Raw genomic sequence first — 25,716 nt, forward strand, 5'->3', positions numbered from 1 at the left:
AGGTCAAAGAGGTTTAAAATTATTTTTGTCACCGTTTCTCTAGAAAATAGCGATTTTATAGTGGTTAGTCCACCAATTTAGTGGGTATTATGAAGTTTTACTAAATTAATTGACAAAAAATTAAAAGGATGTCCATGTACCATGAAAGAGAGTATAATATACAGTAAGACAAATTTAGAATGTGTTTAGAAATTTTAAAATAACACTAAAGATCATAGGCTTCAGTATATAGACCATTTACCGAAAATTTTAATATTTTCGTAGGGTAATACATAGATTTCGAAAAAAGTTCAAAAATATGAAAATACTATTTTAATGTCTAGTTGCATCATTCACTAACATATGATGAATGTCAAAGAGGTTTGGAACTTTTTTTGTCTTCGTTTCTCTAGAAAATAGCGATTTTAGTGGTTAGTCCACCAATTTAGGAAGTATTATGAAGTTTACTAAATTAATTGATAAAAAATTAAAATGATGCCAATGTACAATGAAAGTGAGTTTAATATACATTAAAACAAATGTAGATTGTGTTTAAAAATTTTAAAACAACACTAAAGATCATAGGCTTCAGTATATAGAGCGTTTACCGAGAAATTCAATATTTTCGAAGGGGTTAACACATTGATTTTGAGAAAAATTCAAAAATATGAAAATACTGTTTTAATGCATAGTTGAATCATTCACTAACATATTAAGAAGGTCAAAGAGGTTGGAAACTTTTGTTGTCTCCATTTCTCTATAAAATAGCGATTTTATCGTGTTAGTCCACCGATTTAGGGATTTTTATGAAGTTCTACTAAATTAATTGACAAAAAATTAAAATGATGCCCATGTAACATGAAAGAGAGCTTAATATACATTAATACAAATGTAGAATGTGTTTAGATATTTTAAAACAACACTATAGATTATAGGCTTCAGTATATAGAGAATTTCCCAAAAAATTCAATATTTCCGTAGAGGTTAACACATAGATTTTTAAGAAAAATCAAAAATATGAAAATCTTGCTTTAATGCATAGTTACATCATTAACTAACATATGATGAAGGTCAAATAGGTTTGAAACTTTTGTTATCTCTGTTTCTCTAGAAAATGGTGATTTTATAGTGGTTATTCCACCAATTTGGGAGTATTATGAAGTTCTACTAAATTAATTGGAAAAAAAATTAAATTAATGTCCATGTACCATGAAAAAGAGTTTAATATACATTAATACAAATGTAGAATGTGTTTAGATATTTTAAAACAACACTAAAGATCATAGGCTTTAGTACATATAACATTTACCGAAAAAATCAATATTTTCGTTGGGGTTTACACATAGATTTCGACAAAAGTTCAAAATATTAAAATACTGTTTTAATACATATTTGCATCCTTCACTAACATATTATGGATGTCAAAGAGGTTTGGAACTTTTGTTGTCTCCGTTTCTCTAGAAAATAGCGATATCATAGTTGTTAGTCCACCAATTTAGGAAGTATTATGACGTTTTACTAAATTAATTGATAAAAAATTAAAATGATATCTATAAAAGAGAGTTTAATATAAATTAATAAAAATGTAGAATGTGTTAAGAATTTTGTTTAAAAAAATACTAAAGATCATAGGCTTCAATATATAAAACATTTACCGAAAAACTCAATATTTTCGTAGGAGTTAACACATAGATTTTGAGAAAAATTCAAAAATATAAAAGTACTGTTTTAATGCATAGTTGCATCCTTCACTAACATATGATGAAGGTGAACTTTTGTTAACTCCGTTTCTCAATAAAATATCGATTTCATAATAGTTTGTCCACCAATTTAGGGAGTATTATAAAGTCTTACTAAATTAATTGACAAAAAATTAAAACGATGTCCATGTACTATGAAAGAGAGTTTAATATACATTAATACAAATTTAGAATATGTTTAGAAATTTTAAAACAATACTAAAGATCATAGGCTTCTGTATATAAAACATTACCGAAAAACTCAATATTTTCGTAGGAGGTTTAACATATAGATTTCGAGAAAATTTTAAAAATATGAAAATACTGTTTTAATGCATAGTTGCATCATTAACTAACATATGATGAAAGTCAAAGAGGTTTGAAACTTTTGTTGTCTCCGTTTCTCTAGAAAATAGCAATTTTATAGTGGGTAATCCACCAATTTAGAGAGTTTTATGAAGTTTTACTAGATTAAGTGACAAAAAGTTAAAACAATGTCCATGTACCATGAAAGAGAGTTTAATATACATTAATACCAATGTAGAATTTGTTTAAAATTTTAAAACAATACTAAAGATCATAGGCTCAGTATATCGAGCATTTACCAAAAAAAATTCAATATTTTAAAACATGATTTTCATATTTTTGATTTTTTTTTCAAAATCTATGTGTTAACCTCTACGAAAATATTGATTTTTTTGTATTAATGTATATTAAACTCTCTTTCATGGTACATGAGCATCGTTTTAATTTCTTGTCAATTAATTTAGTAAAACTTCATAAAACTCCCTAAATTGGTGGACTACCCACTATAAAATTGTTATTTTCTAGGGAAACGGTGACAACAAAAGTTCCAAACCTCTTTGACTTTCATCATATGTTAGTTAATGATGCAACTATGCATTAAAACAATATTTTTATATTTTTAAATTTTTCTCGAAATCTATGTGTTAACCCCCTACGAAAATATTGATTTTTTTTGGTAAATGTCCTATATACTGAAGCTTATGATCTTTAGTGTTATTTTAAAATTTCTAAACACATTCTACATTTGTCTTAATGTATATTAAACTATATTTCATGGTACATGAGCATCGTTTTAATTTTTGTCAATTAATTTAGTAAAACTTTATTATACTCCCTAAATTAGTGGACTAGCCACTATAAATTCGTTATTTTTTAAAAAAACGGAGACAACAAAAGTTTCAAACCTTTTTGACAAAAAATCGTGATTGTATAGTGGTTAGTCCATCAATTTAGGAAGTATTATGAAGTGTCACTAAATTAATTGACAAAAAATTAAAACGATGTCCATGTACCATGAAAGATAGTTTTATGTACATTAATACAAATGTAGAATGTGTTTAGAAATTTTCGGAGTAAATGATTTAATTTGAAAAGGAAACTTAGTCAATATGATTTAATTTGGAATGGAAACTTACTCAGTAAACATTGCACATATTAGTATAGCTAAAATCGGCAGGTATAATTCGTTTGCTATATATAGCTATATGCGATAGACATTCGTACAACCATACACAAAAGCCGTAATAAATTTATCATTAATAATATTGAATCAATCAAGTAACATTTTAGGTCAATTAGTACTTAATACACGTATTGATTTAATAGACTAATACAAAATGTATCTTCTCCCTTTATATATGACCATTCTAATAGTTTCTTTATCACTATAATCAGACAAAGCCATAAAATTAGAAGAAAAAAAAGGTTAAGATGGCCAATAACACATCATTTTCTTGTGCTATCATATTACTCTCTGTCGTCATCTTTCTTATCAACTCATCAAACGCAATGCTATCTTTTAACGTACAAAGATACGGAGCTAGAGGCGATGGGAAAACAGACTCGACCAAACCATTTTCGACAGCTTGGTCATTAGCATGCGGCTCAGAGGCTCAATCCATGGTCTACATTCCCCATGGAACATACTTGGTACGAAATCTTGTCTTTTGGGGTCCTTGCAAGAACATAATAACTTTCAAAATCGATGGAAAACTCGTGGCTCCCAAAAATTACTGGAGTATAGGTAATTCTGGTTACTGGATCCTATTCGCTAAGGTAAACCGGATATTGGTTTACGGTGGAACGATTGATGCTAAAGGAGCTGGTTATTGGTCTTGTAGAAAGAAAGGTGGCCACTGTCCTCAAGGTGCAAGAGTATGTTTATAACAACATCCAATTTTAAGATATTTGTTAGCAAGCTATATTGGTATATTTATTAAATTTTAGTATGTTTTTTTTGCAGTCTATATCGTTTAGCTGGTGCAATAATGTTCTACTAAGTGGCCTAACGTCGTTGAATAGCCAGAATATTCACGTCACGGTTCATCATTCTTCTAATGTTCGGATTCAGAACATAAGAATTAGGGCGCCGAGTAGAAGCCCTAATACCGATGGTATTATCGTCCAGTCTTCGTCTGGGGTCACCATTAGTGGGGCAGTCATTGGAACTGGTGATGATTGCATTGCTCTTAATCAAGGTTCTGTGAACATTTATATCAAACGTGTGCTGTGTGGACCAGGACATGGAATCAGGTAACTAACTTATTAACAACAATCAACTTAATATAATTAGTACTAGAACAGTCAGTCACTAGTTATAACATGGGTTTCGCTTGTAAATTGTATGCAGCATTGGGAGTCTTGGGGATCACGCTGATGAGGAAGGTGTCAATAATGTAACCGTCACGAACTCTGTTTTCACCAAGACGCGAAACGGTGTAAGAATAAAGAGTTGGGCTAGGCCGAGCACAGGGTTTGTGAGAAATGTGGAGTTTCGAAACCTGGTAATGAGGAATGTTGGTAACCCCCTAATCATCGATCAAAACTATTGCCCTAGCGGAAAAGGCTGCCCTAATCAGGTAAATAACCGAGTTGAATTGACGTAACTAAGGTCTCTTATATGTACTTTTATATTCTTTCTAATGGTAACTTGTTATGATTGATTATATATATAGAGCTCTGGTGTGAAGATAAGTGGAGTGACTTTTGCAAACATAAAGGGAACATCAACGACACCAATAGCTATGAAACTGGATTGTAGTGGAAGCCATCATTGCACAGAGATTACATTGAAAAACATTAAGCTTACTTACATGAAAGGAGCAACAACTTCTTACTGCAAGAACGCTCATGGAGGAGCCTCTGGAGTTGTGGTTCCAATGAATTGTATGTGAAGTTTAATGTGTTATATGATGGTTTTTGTTTTGCTTTGATGTTTTTTTTTTATCTTTGAAACTCATCCAAATTTGAATGTGATGAAGTCTTTGGTCTGAATTGAAATAAAACTAAAGCAGTCAGTTTGATTGTTGGTTTATCAGTGTGACAGAATGATGTTTGTACCAATTCTACTATGACTGGAAAAGATGAAGAAAAAAATAATATCTTCAACTTATAACTATTCTTAAACTCGGCATTTCACCTTTATAAGAAATCGAGTTCTTTCTGAGCAAGAAAATAATAAAACCAATTAGCTTGCTAGTTGCTATGTGTTGCCCCTTTGTTCTTTGTAAAGCTTTTTGACATTACCTTCGGTCGCAAGCAAACATGTTCGAATATTCGAATCCAAAACAAAATAAACGATATATCATAAGGCCAGTTGCAGAATATAACCATTCAAAGAATTGAGACTAACCGTCACTGATAACGGTCCATTCATCCTTCACGTAAATCCATGTGGCCATGTGATAACTATTCTAAGTATATGTTAATCTCCCAAATGACCATATAACTTACATTACATATCCCATGTTACCTGTTTCTTATGACGTGGTAAGTTGACATTGGTTGACTTTTAGTAACCCATTCATTTTTTCCAAGAGCTTTTGTTGACTTATGCTACTCATGGCCGTACGATTCGGAGGCTTTTCTTCTTCTACGGCTGCGATTTGATTATGACATTTCCACACTCCACATGTCACATGCCATAGATTATGCTATACATGAAACCTGATCCATTGGCCCTCGTATTCGGTTTTTAATCAATCTTAGAGAAAGTCTATACATTAAATATCATTCAAAACCAAAGACCAACAGAAAAGTCATCTGACACTTGCATAATTTGTATTTATTTCTTTTGCCAATTATCAGTTACTTCATAGTATCTCACATTCTCGACTCAAATTAATACTAAATAAATTATACAAGTGAACATGGATCCTTGTGAACAAGCACGCAAAGATCACATGCTTTCTCCTTTATAGATCAACATTATTTGCTTAAGGAATTCACAACTGCTTATCATCATCACATGCGATTATGCGAACCGTACATTTCATTCATTTGAATTTAATCAAGCATATGATCTGACAATCATTAGCATTAGCATTACAGTTCAAAAAAAAAATCATTAGCATTATGATTAAAATAAAGTCAACGTATTCAAATATATATATTTAAACAAAAAATTCCATATACAATTCCATATAAATACCTGCCATACCCTATGATTTTCCTTCATCCTCACATTTCATCTAAAGCACAAAAACATAAATACTCTCAAATCTGACATCTACAAAGATTCATTACTCTTTCTCTTTGTAAGAAACATTAAATGGATCATATTAGTAACAAGCTTGTAGCTATTTTGCTGATGTTCTTCTCAAGCATCTTGCTTATGAGAACATCAATGGCTGCTTACAACTATAATGTCGTCAAGTTTGGTGCTAAACCGGACGGTCGAACCGACTCCACAAAAGCCTTCCTCGGCGCGTGGCAAGCAGCTTGCCGTTCAGCTGCAAGTGTCACTGTAACGGTCCCGAGAGGGAGCTTCTTACTAAAACCGGTGGAGTTTCGTGGTCCGTGCCGTAGCAAAATCACGTTTCAGATTTATGGAACCATTGTAGCTCCTACGGATTACCGTGGTTTGGGTAATTCCGGTTATTGGATCTTGTTCGTGAAAGTTAACCGCATCTCGATCAATGGAGGAACGTTAGATGCTAGAGGTGCTTCTTTTTGGGCTTGTCGAAAATCTGGAAAGAGCTGTCCTGCTGGAGCCAGAGTAAGATAACCGATTTAACTGACTTTTAATGCATTAATTAAATTAATATAAAATTAATTTCAGCTATTTTTTGATAATTAATAATTACACCAATAATATATTTTTTTAAAACTCAATAACACTTCTGATATTTGGTTGTGATGATGTTGTTGCAGTCCATGACGTTTAACTGGGCAAACAACGTCGTAGTAACCGGGTTAACGTCAATAAACAGTCAAGTAACACATTTAGTGATAAATAGCTGCAACAATGTAGTTGTCCGGAAAGTAAAGTTAGTAGCTCCAGACCAAAGTCCGAACACAGATGGCCTCCACGTCCAAAATTCTGCTGGTGTGACCGTAACCGATAGCACGTTTCAGACCGGAGACGACTGTATCTCTATCGGTCCGGGAACTCGTAACCTCTACATGTCTAAACTCAACTGCGGTCCAGGCCACGGAATCAGGTATGATAATTAAAGATAACTTGAAGAGCAAGGTTCATATATTTTGAAGATACTGATTTTTCTAATGATATTACATTGTGGCAGTATTGGGAGTCTAGGGAGAGATGCTAAGGAAGCTGGAGTACAGAACATAACGTTGGTAAACTCTGTTTTTTCGGGTTCAGATAATGGTGTTCGGATCAAGTCATGGGCTAGACAAAGCACAGGTTTTGTGAGGAACGTTTTGTTTCAAAATCTGATCATGAAGAATGTTCAGAATCCAATCATTGTTGATCAGAACTACTGTCCGACTCATCAAGGTTGTCCTAAACAGGTAAAAATAATTATTAACCAAAATCTAAACCAAATGGATGATATAGAATTAATCTGATTGGTTTTGTTTGATTATATATTGTAGGGTTCTGGGGTGAAGATTAGTCAGGTTGTGTATAGGAACATTCAAGGGACGTCACGAACGCAACATGCTTTAAAGTTTGATTGTAGTCGTAGTAATCCGTGCCAAGCGATTAGATTGCATGATATTAAGCTAACGTTTAACGGTCGGTCTGCCACTTCACAATGTAAGAATATTAAAGGAGTCAAGGCTGGTGTGGTGATGCCACAAGGTTGTCTTTGATTTGATGATTTTGAAAGGCATGTAACAAAGTGTTTTACGATGACACTACAACGTCGTAGGCACACGATTATTATTTGCGTCCATGATCGAGTTGTTCTGTCTAATGTTTAAATATTTATGTATATTATTAAAGTTTAATTTGTACTTTTTGGTACAAAATATTAATATGAATTTCTAGTTTCCCATGTGTTGAAGCTGAGCATTCAGTTAAGATTTATGTTCAGTTGAGTAATCAATTGGTCCTTCCTAATGAATTAAACTATTTTAAGCGTAACGATCCACTGATCCACATAAGCTGGCCAAAGTTTAAGCAACAAAATCTAAATTGGAGCAAAAAAAGATTAAAAAGGATCACAAAACATTATTTTATTATTAAGGGTTGAATAATCATCACATTCAGAAATACAACGTTTATATAATGCAGATAAAGTAAACTAACACAATTCATTCTTAATAGATAAGTAGAATATCATATAATACTCTTAGTGAAGAGTAAGAGAGCTTTCTTGGATCAATTGATCTTCTTCCACCTCCCAAGCTTCTCTTTGCCCTGCTCAAATTTTTTGATTAAAATACATCATATCAATCGAATGAGTAATCAATTAGTGTGTCTTTAAAATTAATGCAGCTAGAATATACTCACCTAATTGAGTATTATATGAAAATAGTTTCATAAAAATACTAAAACATTTTGACTTATACAGATGGAACTTTTGTTCTGTTTTTTATCATGTAAAAATGGTCTATACTATAGTTCACGTACTAGATTCATGTATTATGTAAATATAATGGCAGTGGGATGTGTATATACATCAAAGCCATAAAATTACAACTTAGTTATATGATTTCAAATATACATCTAATTATATCAGTTCCATGATTATTGTCTATTCCATTCCACAATGTCAGCAGTGTGTTTGTACCGTTTTAGCAAAAAAGAAAAAGCAGTGTGTTTGTACCTTACGAGTGGCAATGGAGTATGGATTCTCCTCGATGGACACTGCCTTAAATCCTACGGGAACCAAAACATCTTCGTAGCTAAACCTCAAGAAATGCACGCACAATTAACATATTTAGTTAAATATTTAAGCTAATTACATATTTTCATCAGTCATAAATATAAGAATAACTAAATTTTTACATACCGAAAACTAAGAATGGTTACGTATTGTGTTTTAGAAAAAAAAAAAAAAAGAGAATAGTTACGTACGTAGATACAGCTACTTTGTAGGGAGGTCCACCATCATGATCGGTAATCTAATAAATAAGGAACACAGACTAATTAATCATAATTCACATGATCTATGATTATAGGGCATACATGATGCAATATATATAGGTAAATAAATAATTGAATAGCCACACGAAAAATTAAATGAAAATTATTACCGGATACATGAGAGTTACGAGTTCGCCGTCGGGTTTCAAGAGCTCATACATGGATTTAGCCCATGCAGGTCTCATCTCATGCTCAATGGCACAGAAGACCCTGTTAATTACATGAGTTAATTGGAATATTAAATACTTATATTTAACATTATGTTAAAATAGTTGGTTAACTCACACATAATCGAAGATGAGGTCAAATAATTCGTTAGGACGCCATGTGAAGAAGTCTTCCTTCACGAACGTAAAGTACTTGGACTTCGGTGAGGAACCGTAACTCTATATGTAATCCAGAGGTTATTAATAATTTATTCTAGTAATTGAAGACAAAGGTAAGTTAGTGAGAAAATGATTAACCTCAGCAGCTTTCTCGAGGGCACTTTCAGAAATATCCAAACCAACAACGAAACGTTCGGGGCTTGCCATCGCAACCACATCGTGACCCTGCTCACATTCATTATTTTTTACAACCAAAAAAAGGTAATTACCTATGAACATTTAAAACTAGCTTCGTTCTTGGTTTGATCAGTATTTTATTTTCTAAACTGAACCGTGAAAAAAAAGAGACGTATGAAGAGTAATAAAAAGACTAACTCCACCACAGCCGGGGACAAGAGCACGGCCAAGAGGAAGAGAAGAAGAGTCAACAAGATGGACAACGAGAGGTGTGGCTCTTCCTTGGTCCCATGGTGTTATCCCGTCTTCCCAACATTTTTCCCATCCACCTGTTTATTTTACTTAGTTATGGAAAATGTATTCACTAGATTCAATCAAGAAGCATCTGATCTTGATCAGTGTGACTTTTTTTGTCACAAATCCGCCATGATTTTTCCATATAGATCAGTAAAGACAAAGGCCTAAAACGCTTTTATTCTTGTATAAAGTAAATATTAAGAGAAGAATGAATCACCTTCCTCAACAGTTTCAGGCAGGAACTTAGCAACTTCTTCAGGAGGAATGATGTTTTCGCCATTGCTCTGACCTGTTTTTTGTTGTTCCTCAGCCATTTTTAGGGTTCCTCCTATTCTTTTCTTGTTTTGGTCGGTATTGAAGTTGTAGATCTTTAAGCAAATGCGATGTAACTAATATACGCTACAGAGGCCACAAAATTTATTATTAATAAATCTAACAAAAAGAAACCAATAATTGAAACTAAGTAATTTTATATTTAGTCATTACTTATTGTCTTTTTATCATCAATGCTTTTTTGCCCATTTTATGTGTGTTCTCAATGGAGCACGTAGATATTTTAGATTTTCCTCGGGTAAGAAAAAACAAGTAGGAACACATGAAATAAGGAGACTAATTGTTTACGATTAGGTATTTTAGTTACGAACTGAAAAACAAAACATAATCATTAGTATTTCACTATATCTGAAATTTAAGTTCTAATATGATAAAAAGGTTCTAATATGATATAAAAGAACTGGATTCTAATCTGAGCACGATCCTATAATATAACAAAAATTAATAATATAACATTTTATAAAATAAAATATTTATTTTAAAAAATATTTGATAATAATTGTTTGACGTACATAAATATATTTTGAAATAATTTGTATCATGTTGGCTTTTATAAAATTATTTTATTATATAATATATTTTATTATATTGATATATATATGTATATAATTATGAAATAAAATAAGTTTAACGTAATATTAGTATATCATAATAATCAGGTAGAGAAAAAATAATAATAATCAGGTAGATTATATGGTTGCTAAATATATTTATAATTATTGATATGGATATATACAATTACACATCTACCAAATTATTGAGAAGAAATACACATTCATTCATTCCAGTGAAACGTTGGAAAGTGGAGTAAGTGGCCCTAGTTTCACTCAATTATTCAGAAGATATTGTTATTGTTGTTTTTAAACGTACAAACAGAAGATATTGTTGTTATCATAATATCCAGTGAAACGTTCTGCTCTCCAGAATCAGACTCATCACTGGCCACCTTTTCTGAGGTCACGAGTGGTCAGTGGTGACGAAGATAAAGGGACCACACAACATTTCATGGGAGCAATAAGATAAAGACATTGTACGCCTAATTTCCACTCACAGTGATCTTATCCAACAATTTAGTACACCTAACCAAAATAAACACGACATCTAAAACACAAAACGACAAAATTTTGAATTGAGACTGTTTTTCACGTCTGAGTCTTGTAGGTGAGCCAATTCCAACAACGTGAAAAATGATGCATGAGAAATTCTACAACTTATTTACTTACAAGTCTAATTCTCTTCTTGATATTTGACGTCGCCGACACAACGATATGAATACAAGCACATGTGATCATATTTGATATTCCTACTAAAAAAAGAAAATTAATGTTATTTTTGCTTATTTAGATTTATTCTATTTGGGGTTATACGTAGCTACTTTTCTGTTGGGTTTGATGGGCTTCACTTCAAAAATAGTTTTTGATGGCCAATACTTGATCCGCAAGATTGCTCTCCGAGTTATTTTGAATATCTTTCTACTGAGGTTTTTGAAGGATCGATCCAACACTATCTTTCTACGAAACTCCACCCATATCTTATTAGCTTTCTTGAGAGCCTTTTCAGATATATCTAGTCCAACAACGAAACGTTTGGGGTTTGCCATCGCAACGACATCGTGCCCCTACTCAATTCATCATTTTTAACAAAAATATATACACAATTTTAATGAACAAACATAGAATTGTTCATCTGTTACAAAAAACATAGAATTGTTCATTTGAGCGACTAGACATAAAGTATATATTGTTTCAATAGAGTATATAGATTCAACCTAAATCAAGTCGAAAATTCATAAAATGCAAAACACTATCTTCGTTGAGTTAAAATTATTTAGTTTACATCTAAAAAACCAAGCTGAAAACCAATGATCAAACAAAATCAATTTCGAAAAACTATACCATTCTTTTTAACAATGTTAAATTAAGGTATATTGTCTCTTGAATCCTGACAAAAAATATATTTTGGTCCCAAATTATGTCATACAAACTAAATTCGGTTTTAATCTTTCGAATTTTAAAATATCATATTATAACTTCAAAACTAGAAAACTATATATAAACCTTAAAAATAGAACTTAAACCTGTGTTTCAAAAAAAAAAGTGTTTAAAAAAAAAGAACTTAAACCAGATCAAAAGAATACTAACTTCGCCGCAGCCAGGGACGAGAGTACGGCCAAGGGGGAGAGAGAATGAGTCGAGAAGATGGAGAATGAGAGGTGTGGCTCTTCCTGCAAAAATAGATACTGATCATATAACGAAAAACATACCTTCAAGCAAAATATAGTATACGGAGAAAATGTTACGGCATGTGTAAGTCATTACTACTTGTCAATCTCTCTTAAAACTCTCTCTGACACGAACTTCAGATTTTGGAACAGTATAAGGGAAAGTTGTGGGCTTCACTCTTCCTGAGCCAGATGATTGAGGAACAGGAAGTTGAGGGCTGGAACGTTGCAGCCTCTTCAGGTGTAGGAATAATGTTTTCACCACTGCTGTAACTTGAATTTTGTTGTTGATTAGCCATTTTTAGTAGTTGTGGAAAACTTAGCCATATGATATGTGTTTAAATAGATGTTAACAAAATGATTAAATGAATTTAACAAAAGAAAAGTTAGACAATCATTGAATAAAATTAATTTTGTATAGAGCCATTAGTTATCATTGTGTTCTCACCCTCGATGCTTTCTGTCCATTTTTGTGTGTTCTCATCGCAATATACCATTGACATGGCCCGAAATATTCGCATAGACGTTGCCGTTGGTATAAAATAATGACTATCCGTTGGAAAATAAGCGAGAACGCACTATCAAATTCAAAAAGAAAGACCAGTGTACCTACTTTGGCATATTATTAAAAAAATTGCCTTACTTGTCGACTCTTCACCTCCTACTAATAGCTAAGAGAGTTGTAAAATAGCCTTACAAATCTGAAGAAAATACTGTATATGCCATTCCAATCACTCTAGAAGAACTGAAGGAGTATGACATCTCAATTTGACCTACTTGAAATTCTATATTTGGAATGAAACCATCTCCAAATTTGGAACTACTCTCTATTTATATCTCTCAGTTTGGTATATTTTCATTTAATAACCCAGACGAAATTATATAATTTAAATGAAATCTCAGTGAACACACAAAGGACAAACACGACTTTGATGTGCTAACTAAAATTGGAATCAATTCCCACTTTCAGAAATTGAAATATAAAATGATAAACAGATTAACACTATTATAAGCAAAGAAAAAATCAATCTCATTTGAAACGTTTAGTTAATTACTTGTGGGAAATAGTCAAATAATAATCTTTAAACGGAATTGTGTAGTTATTTTTTAATTTATGTGATATAATTTTTATATCTTAATAAATTTTAATTTTACTAATATTTTGGTTTCTTGAACTATTGTTTTCATTAATATATTTTCAATTTACAACCAATCATGTTAAAAAGGAGAAGTCACAAGGTAAAATTCAGCTTAATGGAGAAGAGCCATCAAAATTTAGCAAAACAATCAATTGGAAAGTAAACACAACCTTCTAAAGCAGAAGAAGAAACATAGCCGCATCACGAAGCCAAGACAAACATAGCTAGCATCAAACTAGAATTAGAAGCCACATCACCACACGAAATCTCAACCGAGCAAAAAAGCATATATAGCTAAACTTTGACCTAACGAAAGCCTGTCTGAAGTGTTGTTTAGTATTACTTTCGGTTTCTTACTATAGCCTATAGTATATCCTAATTAAAATGCTATCTTTTTTTGTAAACTTTAAAATGCAATCCTTTATCCTTATGTATATAGATAGCCATGAGAGTAGCGATGGTAACCAGAAATCTTGGAATCATCATTAGGAATCTTGGAATCATCAGTTCATCACCATCATCGACCAACCTTTTCAATTCCCTGAAAAAATAACTTTAAACTTTGGACCTTTTTAGGTTTATTGTTTCGAGATGAAACTAAGTGATAATGTTGAATTGGTTTTTGTCTTGCATGTATCTAAAACAAGTTATGTTATTGCAAAAATTGATGATATATTATATAATATAGGGTTTTTCTTAGTAGTCGTTTTATAGAACGCAACCTGTACGTGAATTAAGAAGAAGAATACGAAGAAGCCCTTTTTCAAAAAAAAAAGAAAAAAAAGAATAAGAAGAAAAAAGTTACCGCTAGAGATAATAAATTATTCGAACTTTAAGATTGTATCAAATGAAAATTTGATCAGATTTGACAACGTAGAAAATCATGCATGAGGAATTTGACACTGGATCTCGCTAAAAAGTAGTAAAAACAACACATTTATTATGTCCTTTAATTATTACAAAATTTGTAAGACGGTCAAAGACACTGTATTCTTAAATGTGTAAATAGTACATTCGGTTCTGACAGGGAAACTTAAAAAAAATGTAAATCTTTATTGATCTATAGATAGAGCCATGAGAATGTGACGACAAAGAGGAATCATCACACTGACTTCTTCTTCTTCCATCGTCCAATTTTTTCCATTCCCTGAAAATTATTGCCAATTTTAAAACCTTTTTCTCGTCTTTCTTTTTTCACAATGAAATTAATTAAGTGATGAAGTTGAATTGTATTTTACCTTGCGTGTAGCTGGAGCAAGTTCGTTATCAACAATAGAGATCACCTCAAATTCTAAGGGAATCAAAAGCTCTTCATAGCTACAAACAAAAAGTAAAAGAAGTTTGATTATTTAACCAAAGAGAGGCACTCTATAAGGGAGTTTCGGACTTATGCAAGATTTAAGGATAAGATGAAAATATTAATTACGCTGAGACTGATACTCGATAAGGAGGTGGACCAGGTGTTCCACCACTTAACTGCATAACATAGTTAGGTAAAACAAACATTTCAAAAAAACCACAATATAATATACATATTTGTAAATACAAAGAGAAATATAATATGATTTTTCTCTTACAGGATACATCAATGTTATAAGCTCTCCACCAGGGTTCAGAAGTTCTTGCATACGCTTTGCCCATAGAGGTCGAACTTTAGGTTCAAAGGCACAGAAAAAACTGCGATAATTACATAATTATTGCGAAGATATCAAGTAGTGTTTTCTTGTTTATATTCTTCATATATATGAACAAGGAGATGAAAACATATCCAAAGCTAGATATAGGAGTCAAGAACTATACTTGTAGTCGAAAATAAGATCGAACTTTTCAGTTGGCTCCCAAGTGAAAAAATCTTCTTTCAAGAAGGAGAAATGTTTTGAATTAGGCAATGAAGAGAACATCTGCATTTTGAGATTTAAATATATACTTTCAAACATTCAACTGAGAAATAGAAATCTAGATTATATGTATATATATATCCTCACCTTCATTGATCTTTCGACTGAGGTTTTTGAAAGTTCAAGTCCAATAACATGACGGTCAGGGTTTGCCATCACAACCACATCATAGCCCTGTCCAAAAACACTTTTCAGACAATGGAGATCTTACAAGACATAAGGAGAAGATATATATATCAAAGCGACTTACGGTTCCACATCCAGGAACCAAAGCTCTACCATTAGGCAAAGAACTCGTTTCGCAGAGATGAACAACAATAGGAGTTGCTTCTCCTAAATCCCACAGTGTTCGTCCCTCTACCCACATATTTTCCCATCCACCTTAAAAAAAATAAAAATAATCAACATCATCATCATCATCATAACGAGTTATGTTCTTTAAAATGCATTTAAATATCACAATAACAAGTGTGGATGTAACATCACAAATAACAAAGATTACGTAACAGATAGTGGTTAAGATTGGTTACCAGGAGGCTCTTTGATATGATCCATATTGGTTGATCTATGCGATCTAAAGGTTCTTGTTCTTCTTCTTTGTTTCCTGAGGGTTATAACCTTACTTGTATATTATATATATAACCTAGACCTGCTTATAATTTTCTACAACAGAGGAAAATTATTCAAAGTACTTAAAAAGAGTATTAAAATATATCTGGAGACCAGGTTTCTACTCTAACAACCAATGCACCGAATCAGCAATGACGTATGGATAAACTCAACAGGACTTTTTCAATCTTCTGAACGTCTAATATAACTCATAAAAAGATTATTCAAGCCTGATACATGTGACGAGCACAAAGCGAACTAGATTTTCGTCTTTTACTAAAAACAGATTAAATAAGAGGGAAATGTTGAATACTAAAGTTACATATGATACTATATTATATGAATGTTTCACATCTTATTCAACGGTCCTTATACACGTTTAGTTAACGGTGAATAATCACAAAACATCCACAAGTTGAAGTGTATTCTTTAATGATCAGTGAGGCATCATCACTATTCACAATGTGGAGTGATGAGACGTTGAATGTTTGATTTAGGACATATACAGTGAAACATCTATAAATTAATAATGTTGGAACTACACCAAAATTATAATTTTTTTTATTAATTTATAAAGATATTAATTTATCGATATATTAATTGAACCAAAAACTCAATTTGGAACTATAAAATTATATTATTTTATAAAGATTTTTAATATATATTAATTTATAGAGTATTAATTTAAAGAGGTTATATTTTAGAGATTTAGTCAATGAAGCATTCTCGGCAAAATGCAAAATGATCAGACTTGGTCATCCCAATGCCCACGGAGTTGCTACTGCTTCCCACTTAAGATGATGAGCTTGTTCATGAAAGTTTATTCACAGGAGCCTTCAGCTGCAGCTCGTGACGTGGATATTGAGTTGGGTGTTAAGCTGAAGCTTCTGGCTCAGTTGGAAGGTGTGAAGTTACGGTTGTGAGTGGTAGTATAAGTAAGAGAGACGTGTGTTTTCAAGTCTTTTTTATGCATTTCCTGGATTTGGTTTTGGACAGAGTAACGGAGAATGAGATGAGAAGAAATATTTTATAACCCATGTAAAGTTACAAAATAGCTGAGAATTTAATCCTACAAATCATAATGATGGAGTTTTCAAAATCTAGACAAAAGAATAGTAAAATATGTTTTGGGATGGGGGAGAGATTCACAATTTACAAAGAAACTTGTATCCATCCTCTTGTGTTCCCAGGAGAAGAGAGTGGGAATCAATCGAGGTAGAAGAGAGTGACGATCTTGCGGAGATTTTTAGCTTCTTGACATGTCTCCATGAGAAGCCTACTGTCATGAAACGCGAAGCAGATCACTTGCTGTACTTGTGATATGATGTCCATATTACACAGCCTGCACAAAAACAACAACAACGAATAAAACTCTCATGTATAATCCTTCTTGAACATCAATGTGTGAAATGATGAATACAGTCACCAACCAACCTGCTAGCTTCTAGTAATGGCAAATGATCATTGTGTGGCTTTTCTACCACGTTTTGCACCTGTGAAAAGAGTATGGAGATGAAAAGAATCCAACAAGATGCTGACATTGAGCACAAACCAGGTTTTAACTTACCTTAGACAATAGTTCTTGGCTCTCAGGAGGTTGTTTTTTCAAACTTTGAGGTAAGATTACTGTAAGAAGCTCTGGCCTCTCTGCTCTCAATGCACCTCTGATAACAGCTGCATTAGTTCCAGATGCACCTGAAGTATATATATGATTTTTCTGCAACGAAGAGAGAAGGCTTAGTAAAACTTTTAATGGAAAAAGATTTGGAGTCAAACAAACACAAACTAAGATGAAGGAGCTCAAAAGGAGTCATACAGTAATAACCATGGCGTAGCTAAGAATCTCGATGAGTTCTTGATGCATGAAACCCATGTTCCTAGTCCCAAAGAAGCCAATGGTTCTAGGCCCTTGCTGCTGTATCGCCAATAGCTCCTGTTTGATTACACATACAAACGTGGTCAGTACCAGCTAGATTCCAATTTCTAGCTAGCTATAGAAAGTAGGCGTTACTTGAATGTAATCAACATCAGGGGAAGGTCTGAGCTCAGAGACAGCAACTGAACCGGATCCTTCAACGATGGCCTGAGCCTGAGTAGGAATCCGGAGGCCTCCGGAATCTTCATCAGATTCAAGCCCACATGTAATAGGATCATCTTCATTTCTCCAAGTATCTGTGATGTCTTGGTCTTTCGTGCACTAATATACAATACACAGAGCATATAATAATCAGAGTTCCTCAAAGTAATAAATAACAAGCAACAAACTCTTCAAAGGTCAAATCTTAAAACTCAATCATAACAATTGAGGAAGGAGATACTTTCTCCTACAACAAACTCTACCATCATGACAAAACATTAACACCAAAGTCTAAGAGACAGAGAGACAACAATCATTGAAGGGTTTTTAATACAGGAGGTAACAGACCTACCATTGAAGACAGAAAGCGATGAGAATAATTAATGCATCTCCAGCAAAACAAAACAAAAAGACCAACAGTTTCAGGTTTATACAATCGTGATGAAACAAAACATCAAATCATTCGAACACAATTTTGTCGGAATGCTACTACCAAGGAGATTACCATGGGAACACAAGGAGAAGAGGATCTGGATCTCCGGGGGAAAAGCTGCGACAGGGAAGAAGAGCAAGAGGTACTAGAGGAAGAAGAAGAAGAGGATCGGAGAATAAAGTTAGGGTTTTTCGATCTGAGCGCTAGAGAATCCGAAGAAGGAGGAATCAAGGGAAGTGTGAGAGGCACGAGGAGCCTCATAGGTAGAGATGAACTCATCTATCAATCCCAATACTGCTGATAACTTCACTTCTCTAATTGACAGAGAATCCGAATCCTTTCACTGCTTCGTCGAGGAAGAAGAAGAAGAAGAAGAAGATAAAACACTCAGACGAATACAAAACAGAAAAAAAAAAAAGAATTGCAGAATATTATTTATTCGTCCCTTTGCAGCTGTAATAAGTCCAATTAAAATTAGTGGTTTAATATTGACTTTTTGTTTTTGTTATGGGCTAAAAAACTTTAAAAAGCCTTGTAACTTTTTTTTATTAGCCTTCACTACTAATACCAACACGTGTCAACATGTCTCTGTTACTTGCTTGAAGAGAAGTAATTAAATACCACTTGAATGATGAGTTTGTATCTTCTTCTTTGTGCAATTTTGTAGCTTCATGCCCCACCTGGACCAATGTATTAATATGAACATACTATTACTCAGAACCAAACACACAATTGTTTTGATATAATCTTGATATGAACATATACTATTATTACACACAACCAAAAAACACACATGACTCCTGATTACAACTCACTCAGAAAAGGCTTAGCTCCATATCCAAGAGCAAGGGTAGTGGTGTCCTTATGTATTCTATTATAAGTGAGAAAGAAAAAAGAGAGAAGTCTCAATTTTTCAAGGTAGAGAAATGTACTATGACATTATGAAGAGTGGCGAAAGTGTTTTGGAAGTGAGAGGGAGAGAGCTGAGCTCACAAGACACTTGGTAAGGAAGAGGAGACAGTCGCTGTCGAATTTAGATGTGACACGAAGTTTCGGTCAGTTCGCACTCTTGAGAAAGAGAAAGACAGAGAAGGCATTTATCTATCAAGTTGCTGTTGTGTCTTACTATATCATCACAAGTCATTATTTCATTATCAAAAGCGTTTACAGAAGAACTCAAAGTTGGTGTCTGAGTTTCATGACACTTCACACTATGGTCTTCTTGTAAGGGATAAAAGCTGTTTGTTCTGTTATTGTAATGTAAAGATAGAGTAATTCAAACACATGTTATTTTTGAAGTAAGAAGAATATATCAAGTCTGCAAAACTCAAACCATTCCCCCATGGGGAAGGATATATAAAGTTCTTTCTCTCTCTCTCTCTTTCTCTCCCTTGTGGAACCCGACCACCTCTTTGCTCTTGATCAGTCTGCCTGAACCGTGATAGGCTTTCCCCGTCCCATCGAGAATCCTCTGGTCCCATCAGGCATCCTTGGTCCCGGTGGTTGCTGTTTTGGCTGCTGCTCCATGCTGTTCATTTGATTGTTTGAAGGTGGTGTTCCCACTTGATGTTGATGGTGATGGTTATGGTTATGATGATTCCCACGCCCATTGTGGTTGTGGTTTTGGTTTTGGTTCTGGTGAGGTTGACCTCGTCCTCGTCCCTTCCCCCTACCTCTGCTACGCCCTTTTCTCTGCCCAGCCGCTTTCTCGTTCCCTTGCTCCTCTCCCTGTTATGTCTTAAAAGTTAAGGAATCATCCATGGAGAAACAATGCAAGATCCCAAGAATGTTACTCACTATCACTGCCTGCTCTGGCACATGTGTATCCCATTCCCCAGAACACTCTTCAGATAGTTTCTCAATCGGCTGCTGCTGCTGCTGCTCGGATGCCGTCGCTTCATCTTCCTCATGTTCTACCTCTACATCATGTCCTTTTCTTCCTCGCCCTTGACCCTGTTTTGGTTCCTTTGTCTGTATGATCAGAACAACAAAACATGAACCGGAATCAACTTCCACGGATCCTAACCGAGATAAATGACATCTAATTCTAAAACACATACCTGAGGTTTTAACATCAACCGGACCTTAAGACTGCTCCTCCAGTTTCCTGCTTCATTTAGCTCCGCAACCTGTACAAGCAACATTCTATCAGTTCATCACATCAGCACCTGAGAGTATAAACACACACAGACTAAAAAATTCCAAGTAATGAGAGACTGTACTGCTTTCTCGGCTAACTCAACCGTCTCATACTCCACAAAAGCATGGACCTGTAAGAACACAAAGTAAAAGAAACATCAATTTTTGCACACTGTTAGTCTATTCAAGGCGAAGAACCAAACAAAAAAAAAAGATCTATATATTTAGTTACCTTGTTACTGAAGAGATTTCCATCGCTTTTGGCTGATCTTGCAGCTGGTGGAACAGCGTTCCCAGTAATCTGTGGCTGGCAGGTACGGATGTTCTTCACACTGACAAAGAATTCAATACTTTAATAAAACCCCAAAGCGGTGGTTAATCTAGAATATTAAAAGTAACATCAACAGATGTTAGTAGTTGTACCTTCCAACAGTAGAGAAGATCTTCATCAGATTTTGGTAGCAGTGATCCTCAGGTAGATTCTCAGCAATTACTATACGAGACTGGATACGATAAATCTTATTAGAAAAACCAAACACACTCCTTTCTTCATTTGATAATCAGTAATACAGAAGTAGCAAAGCAATACCTGGAGTTCTTCTAGAGCAGCCTCGGTAACTGGATTCAAGCGTCTCACTTTCTTCCCATCTTCACTAACAACCTGTTCAGTGACTCAAAACGTTAGAAAACATCTGAAGGAGAAATATTCAACAAAAATTAAGACAAAAGAACTCACAAGCTTTGCTGAGTTCTGTAGCACTGTGGCAAGCTGAGAATTACCACTAACGACAGCTTTAACTTTCTTGAAAGATGCAACGACTTGTATCGGCACTGTAAACACACATCAATCCCATCAAGGATCAGAACAAAAAGATTACACATAAAAGTAACAATCACTTTAAGCTTACCGTATCCTTCAGGATCCTTGCTAATGAACCTCATCAGATGATCTGTGGTGGCCAAGTTCAAATCACTGAAGTAGTATTCAACCTGACAGTTTGATTTAAGTAGTCAATAACTTCAAACACCAAACTTTAAAACATTCATGTTGCAACTCAAAAAGACAAGAATCATCATGTCTGAATCTAACTAGTACTCAACCTGACAGTGGTTTAAGTAGTCAATAACTTCAACACCAAACTTTAATACATTCATGTTGCAACTCAAAAAATACAAGATCAGATCATCATGTCTGAATCTAACTAGTACTCAACCTGACAATTTGATTTAAGTAGTCAATAACTTCAAACACCAAACTTTTAAAACATTCATGTTGCAACTAAAAAAAAACAAGATCCTCATGTCTGAATCTAACTAGTACTCAACCTGACAGTGGTTTAAGTAGTCAATAACTTCAACACCAAACTTTAATACATTCATGTTGCAACTCAAAAAAGACAAGATCATCATGTCTGAATCTAACTAGTACTCAACAAAGATAAGCTCACCTGATTCACAATCTTCTGAATAGTATCCTCAGGCAAACCAGTCTTGGGATCAATCACAACAGAAGAAGCTCCAGCCTCATTCGTCTGATCGTTGTTCTTAGACTCTCTCTTATGATCTCTCTTCTTCACAACCGAATCAGGCTCCTGCTGATGGCTCCTCACGGGAACATAGTGCTGGTTCTGAGGACGGTTATGATGGAAGCGATGAGGATGGTGGTGAGGCTGGATAGGAACAGGACCGAGGACGGGGACGTTGAAGGGACGCTGGTGGTGGTACATGTGAAGCATACCGTGCGGCGGAGGAGGAGGGATAATCATCCTCGGAGGAGGAGTAGTTCGACCAGGTACGAACTCTGGAGCTCCGGCGTTGAGTCGACTCGAGGAGAGAGACCTCAAGAGCGACGGATCTGAGGAAGTAGAGTGAGAGAGATCATCGGAATCTAGGGTTTGCTGATCAGCCATGGATGATTGATTGATTGACTAAAAGGTCAAGACTTTGACTGTGATAGGATGAAGTAAAGTTCGGATCTTTGAAGTGGGAATCTTCTTAGAGAGAGAGTAGATCCCTGGAGAAGGGGGAGAGAGATTGAAAGAGAGAGAAAAGACTCTTCCTTTTTTTTTTCTTCCTGTTTTGGAGAGAAGTTCTCGGGTCTCAATGGTCGTCTCTTTGTCGTGTATTTATAGAATGGGCTTTTAGTTCTTATACCGACATTAAGACAAGAGAACAATACTTTCACTTGCTGCTACTGGTCCTTAAATATTACATTTATTCTAGTCTCAAGAGTTGGAAGCATAATAAACACACAAACTCTCAGACATGTTGGTCAAGCCTGTTTCTGATGGCTTCCCAGAAGGAAGGAACTGCTATGTTGTCCGGGACTTCTTTAAAAGAGGGTAAGTAGTTCAAGTCTACTACCACGTGATCTCTTGTTCCTTCTTGAACCTGTAGATATCTCAGCAAAGAGAGAGAAAGTGTGTAAGTAGCTGTACAAAGGCTATTGTGATTGTGATTGTGATTGTGATGGGATGATGATACTTACAACCACATCAAATCCGAAGATTGTGAGATCAAGCTTCCTTCTCAGCCAGTTTGCTGCTTCTGTGACTAGCTCTAGATCAATCTCATCTACCGGGTTCTGGTTTGCCGAACCTATTGGTAAAGACTTTAAGCTGTGGAGGTAATAGAACCAACTCAAAGTTACAGTCTTTCAGCATGTGAAGGCTTAAGCATAAGAGTCCATGGAACTGTTATGAGATTTACCTGTCAAAGAGAATTGGTCGGAGACCGTTTTCTTCAGCTGATTTCCTCAGAGTGGAAGAGCTAGGGATTGATTTCTTGACGGCATGGAAGATCTTTTCCCCCAAGACGTAGAACTTGAAGATCTTTGATGAATGGTCCACATACTCCTGCAAATTCAGTGATTGACAAGGTTCTTTATGTGCTGCACATCTTGATTTAATAGTGCATTATGACTTACTTGGATAATGGCAGGAACAGGAGTGTTCAGATCTTTAAAGTCCTCAACTCGGAAGACAATGGCCTGAAGATAAACACATGAAAGTGAGGATTGTGTTTGGATGTGAAAGAGATACCAAAACGAGAAGGAAATTATGAGATATATTCACCATGCTGTGAGCATCAGCAACACCACAGGCGACCTGAGGTTTCACGATACATGGAAGAGAGAGTCCAGCTCTTGACAAGTTTTGAGCCAGATCAGGTTCATCATAGCTGTCAATCTGCAGATAAGGAAACTCTGATATTAACTTGCAAAGGCAAAAAAGTAAAAGCATTAATGTGAAAAGGAGGATTGCAAGACCTTGAGGAAGCAGGCGCCTCTGATCTTTCGTCCTGCTTCAGTAATTTCCTCTAATCCAAGAAGAATATGCTGCATCTTGAGTCGGTCCAGGACAGGATATATATGTTGAAGCGGGTCAACTACAGCACAAGCATTTTGATCTTCCATATACCTACAAGTAGCTTTCAACAAGGGTTCTCATATTTGCGGTATCTATAGGCCACAGTGGTAGATTGAGATCAAAGAATCGAGAAGCTTACTTTCGCAGTTCCTCCATGCCGGTAGAGAATGTAACTGCAACAGATGATTTTGAGTCGGAGCAGTTAAGTTGAATGGACAAGATTTCATCAGTTGCTTTATGGAAAATGAGATCAGCGTGTTTGAGTTGAGATGAGAGAGGGAACTCAAACATGAGAGGTAGAAAGATCAGCCCATTTGAAGTAGGATACATTGGTAAAGCACCCCTCTAAAGAAAAACAAAAAAAAATAAACCTCTAATGTTTGAAAGATGATTTTTAAATATGGTTATTACCTTGGCAAAGTCCTCTACGCGAGATGGCTTCATGATGTAAGCAACTATCGCAGCACCATCACCCATTGCCTGTTTTTTGAGAGGTAACATCAAAAGGGAAAGACATATAAATCAAATCAAATGGAGAAGGAAGAATATGAATTTGTGATATCAAGCAACATTGTTTAGTAATTTTAGATCTGGCCTACAGTGAGTACTCTCTTCAATTAACCAGCTCATTTCTCAACGTGAAGCGTTTTCTAGTATAAGCCAACATCAAAGTCAAGACATACCTTTTTGTTCATGCAGCAAATAGCCACTGGGAGCTCTTCTAGCCTACTGATACGAAGCATGTTAGGATCCTCACTTGAATCTCCTTCTACAACATATAGAAACCCAAAAATGTCCCAAAATACTTAACCGCCTCAAAAAATTTATCTTTATAACATGTGAAGAGTAAACTATTAACCATAAATGCAGAAGAAAAAAATGGGACTAGAGAGATCATTTTCATCACTAACCAAGTACAACAACGATCTGGCTGGGACTCAGTTCACGCAGTGTCTCTTCTTTTCGACTTGAAGCAACATAGAGAATGTCGCCGTCGCTATACCATGCTTTGAGAGCATCACCAAAAGCAACACTTGTCAGAGACTTCTCCAAAGGTAAGCAATCTATGGAGTATTCCACTGCCGTCTTCCTCAGTAACTCCACCTGCAAGACAGTAAAGACCAATCAACCTCACACCACAATGTCAAAACAGTTAGACAAGTCATCATGAACTCATCCAAACCTTGTTTTCCGCAAGATCAAGACCATAAGATATCCCCTGCCAGACAGCAAACGACAAAAGATCAATGTCTGAACGGTCAATTCCATCTTAAAGTTCAATCCTTTCCTCATCTAATCACTTTAACAGTTAACCAAAACCAACACAAAACTCTGAAACTTTGCATGCAATGCGATACTTATTCAAATCAAATCGTTATTACCGTTCGGATCATAGAGTAACGGAGCAGCCTGAGGATCAACGAGACTGATCCTCGAACCCGCGGCGTAGAATCTTCATCATCGTGATCGAAAAGCACAGATTCGTCGAGTAAAACACATTTCATCGTTCTTCTTCCTCCCATCTCTCTCTCTCTGAAGGAAAAAAGAAAAAAGAATAATCTTTTACGGTGGCGATTAGCCGTTAAATGGCGAAAGTATTGTTCTTTTAACGAACTGA

General features: G+C 34.8%; 7 protein-coding genes across 8 annotated transcripts; 2 read left to right on the top strand and 5 right to left on the bottom strand.

Moving 5' to 3' along the window:
- The first annotated feature begins 2,801 nt into the window (after window positions 1-2,801).
- LOC103866752 (polygalacturonase) lies at window positions 2,802-5,209 on the top strand. Its single transcript, XM_033292468.1, has 3 exons — window positions 2,802-3,899; window positions 3,988-4,277; window positions 4,375-5,209. Exons 1-3 carry the CDS (start codon window positions 3,456-3,458, stop codon window positions 4,628-4,630), a joined length of 990 nt encoding a protein of 329 aa, XP_033148359.1. The 5' UTR covers window positions 2,802-3,455; the 3' UTR covers window positions 4,631-5,209.
- Window positions 5,210-5,222: 13 nt separating this feature from the next.
- On the top strand, window positions 5,223-7,922 carry LOC103866753 (polygalacturonase). Its single transcript, XM_009144730.3, has 4 exons — window positions 5,223-6,741; window positions 6,897-7,186; window positions 7,271-7,499; window positions 7,584-7,922. Exons 1-4 carry the CDS (start codon window positions 6,295-6,297, stop codon window positions 7,800-7,802), a joined length of 1,185 nt encoding a protein of 394 aa, XP_009142978.1. The 5' UTR covers window positions 5,223-6,294; the 3' UTR covers window positions 7,803-7,922.
- A 228-nt stretch (window positions 7,923-8,150) lies between these two features.
- On the bottom strand, window positions 8,151-10,334 carry LOC103866754 (thiocyanate methyltransferase 1). 2 transcript variants are annotated; one of them, XM_009144731.3, is made up of 8 exons: window positions 10,099-10,328; window positions 9,783-9,913; window positions 9,546-9,632; window positions 9,367-9,467; window positions 9,192-9,291; window positions 9,013-9,059; window positions 8,762-8,840; window positions 8,151-8,352 (listed from the first exon to the last, which is right to left on the bottom strand). In XM_009144731.3, exons 1-8 carry the CDS (start codon window positions 10,193-10,195, stop codon window positions 8,314-8,316), a joined length of 681 nt encoding a protein of 226 aa, XP_009142979.2. In that variant the 5' UTR covers window positions 10,196-10,328; the 3' UTR covers window positions 8,151-8,313. The 2 variants fall into 2 exon arrangements, with proteins under 2 accessions (XP_009142979.2, XP_018514846.2); XM_018659330.2 differs by lacking the exon at window positions 8,151-8,352 and adding an exon at window positions 8,392-8,708 and having other exon boundaries at window positions 8,745-8,840; window positions 10,099-10,334.
- A 4,153-nt stretch (window positions 10,335-14,487) lies between these two features.
- On the bottom strand, window positions 14,488-16,963 carry LOC103866756 (probable thiol methyltransferase 2). Its single transcript, XM_009144733.2, has 8 exons — window positions 16,003-16,963; window positions 15,723-15,853; window positions 15,560-15,646; window positions 15,375-15,475; window positions 15,152-15,251; window positions 15,001-15,050; window positions 14,813-14,891; window positions 14,488-14,721 (listed from the first exon to the last, which is right to left on the bottom strand). The coding sequence occupies exons 1-8, from the start codon at window positions 16,025-16,027 to the stop codon at window positions 14,677-14,679; spliced, it is 618 nt and encodes a 205-aa protein (XP_009142981.1). The 5' UTR covers window positions 16,028-16,963; the 3' UTR covers window positions 14,488-14,676.
- Window positions 16,964-17,089: 126 nt separating this feature from the next.
- LOC103866757 lies at window positions 17,090-19,014 on the bottom strand. Its single transcript, XM_009144734.3, has 6 exons — window positions 18,664-19,014; window positions 18,093-18,278; window positions 17,898-18,014; window positions 17,649-17,798; window positions 17,516-17,574; window positions 17,090-17,423 (listed from the first exon to the last, which is right to left on the bottom strand). The coding sequence occupies exons 1-6, from the start codon at window positions 18,868-18,870 to the stop codon at window positions 17,288-17,290; spliced, it is 855 nt and encodes a 284-aa protein (XP_009142982.1). The 5' UTR covers window positions 18,871-19,014; the 3' UTR covers window positions 17,090-17,287.
- An 802-nt stretch (window positions 19,015-19,816) lies between these two features.
- Window positions 19,817-22,717, bottom strand: LOC103866758 (la-related protein 6B). The gene is made up of 10 exons (XM_009144735.3): window positions 22,179-22,717; window positions 21,639-21,720; window positions 21,467-21,561; window positions 21,320-21,391; window positions 21,154-21,233; window positions 20,963-21,062; window positions 20,814-20,861; window positions 20,652-20,720; window positions 20,389-20,562; window positions 19,817-20,319 (listed from the first exon to the last, which is right to left on the bottom strand). Exons 1-10 carry the CDS (start codon window positions 22,638-22,640, stop codon window positions 20,014-20,016), a joined length of 1,488 nt encoding a protein of 495 aa, XP_009142983.1. The 5' UTR covers window positions 22,641-22,717; the 3' UTR covers window positions 19,817-20,013.
- A 109-nt stretch (window positions 22,718-22,826) lies between these two features.
- LOC103866759 (inositol 1,3,4-trisphosphate 5/6-kinase 4) lies at window positions 22,827-25,714 on the bottom strand. Its single transcript, XM_009144736.3, has 12 exons — window positions 25,481-25,714; window positions 25,282-25,317; window positions 25,010-25,202; window positions 24,782-24,867; window positions 24,510-24,578; window positions 24,238-24,443; window positions 23,999-24,149; window positions 23,805-23,918; window positions 23,657-23,719; window positions 23,440-23,585; window positions 23,219-23,348; window positions 22,827-23,121 (listed from the first exon to the last, which is right to left on the bottom strand). The coding sequence occupies exons 1-12, from the start codon at window positions 25,619-25,621 to the stop codon at window positions 22,990-22,992; spliced, it is 1,467 nt and encodes a 488-aa protein (XP_009142984.1). The 5' UTR covers window positions 25,622-25,714; the 3' UTR covers window positions 22,827-22,989.
- Between the last annotated feature and the right edge of the window lie 2 nt (window positions 25,715-25,716).

This window comes from Brassica rapa, chromosome A05, assembly GCF_000309985.2.
Source record: "Brassica rapa cultivar Chiifu-401-42 chromosome A05, CAAS_Brap_v3.01, whole genome shotgun sequence".
NCBI lineage: Eukaryota > Viridiplantae > Streptophyta > Magnoliopsida > Brassicales > Brassicaceae > Brassica > Brassica rapa.

Bases quoted from the DNA above. Each gene is read 5' to 3' on its own strand.
- LOC103866752 (XM_033292468.1), top strand. From the start codon at position 3,456: ATGGCCAATAACACATCATTTTCTTGTGCTATCATATTACTCTCTGTC. The intron at 3,900-3,987 runs GTATGTTTATAA...TTTTTTTTGCAG, and splicing joins ACTGTCCTCAAGGTGCAAGA to TCTATATCGTTTAGCTGGTG. The intron at 4,278-4,374 runs GTAACTAACTTA...AATTGTATGCAG, and splicing joins GGACCAGGACATGGAATCAG to CATTGGGAGTCTTGGGGATC.
- LOC103866753 (XM_009144730.3), top strand. From the start codon at position 6,295: ATGGATCATATTAGTAACAAGCTTGTAGCTATTTTGCTGATGTTCTTC. The intron at 7,187-7,270 runs GTATGATAATTA...ACATTGTGGCAG, and splicing joins GGTCCAGGCCACGGAATCAG to TATTGGGAGTCTAGGGAGAG. The intron at 7,500-7,583 runs GTAAAAATAATT...TATATATTGTAG, and splicing joins ATCAAGGTTGTCCTAAACAG to GGTTCTGGGGTGAAGATTAG.
- LOC103866754 (XM_009144731.3), bottom strand. From the start codon at position 10,195: ATGGCTGAGGAACAACAAAAAACAGGTCAGAGCAATGGCGAAAACATC. The intron at 9,060-9,191 runs GTAATAATTTTC...CTTATTTATTAG, and splicing joins TCGTAACTCTCATGTATCCG to ATTACCGATCATGATGGTGG. The intron at 8,353-8,761 runs GTACAAACACAC...AAATTTGAGCAG, and splicing joins ACTCCATTGCCACTCGTAAG to GGCAAAGAGAAGCTTGGGAG.
- LOC103866756 (XM_009144733.2), bottom strand. From the start codon at position 16,027: ATGGATCATATCAAAGAGCCTCCTG. The intron at 15,854-16,002 runs GTAACCAATCTT...ATTTTTTTTAAG, and splicing joins TCATATCAAAGAGCCTCCTG to GTGGATGGGAAAATATGTGG. The intron at 15,252-15,374 runs GTATAGTTCTTG...TAATTATCGCAG, and splicing joins GATCTTATTTTCGACTACAA to TTTTTTCTGTGCCTTTGAAC.
- LOC103866757 (XM_009144734.3), bottom strand. From the start codon at position 18,870: ATGAGTTCATCTCTACCTATGAGGCTCCTCGTGCCTCTCACACTTCCC. The intron at 17,799-17,897 runs GTATGACTCCTT...TCTTCGTTGCAG, and splicing joins GCTACGCCATGGTTATTACT to AAAAATCATATATATACTTC. The intron at 17,424-17,515 runs GTTGGTTGGTGA...GTTTTTGTGCAG, and splicing joins CCATTACTAGAAGCTAGCAG to GCTGTGTAATATGGACATCA.
- LOC103866758 (XM_009144735.3), bottom strand. From the start codon at position 22,640: ATGGCTGATCAGCAAACCCTAGATTCCGATGATCTCTCTCACTCTACT. The intron at 21,721-22,178 runs GTGAGCTTATCT...TCAAACTGTCAG, and splicing joins TTCAGAAGATTGTGAATCAG to GTTGAATACTACTTCAGTGA. The intron at 20,721-20,813 runs GTACAGTCTCTC...TTGCTTGTACAG, and splicing joins TTGAGTTAGCCGAGAAAGCA to GTTGCGGAGCTAAATGAAGC.
- LOC103866759 (XM_009144736.3), bottom strand. From the start codon at position 25,621: ATGGGAGGAAGAAGAACGATGAAATGTGTTTTACTCGACGAATCTGTG. The intron at 23,919-23,998 runs GTCTTGCAATCC...CCTTATCTGCAG, and splicing joins GAGGCGCCTGCTTCCTCAAG to ATTGACAGCTATGATGAACC. The intron at 23,122-23,218 runs GTAAGTATCATC...AGATATCTACAG, and splicing joins TCTTCGGATTTGATGTGGTT to GTTCAAGAAGGAACAAGAGA.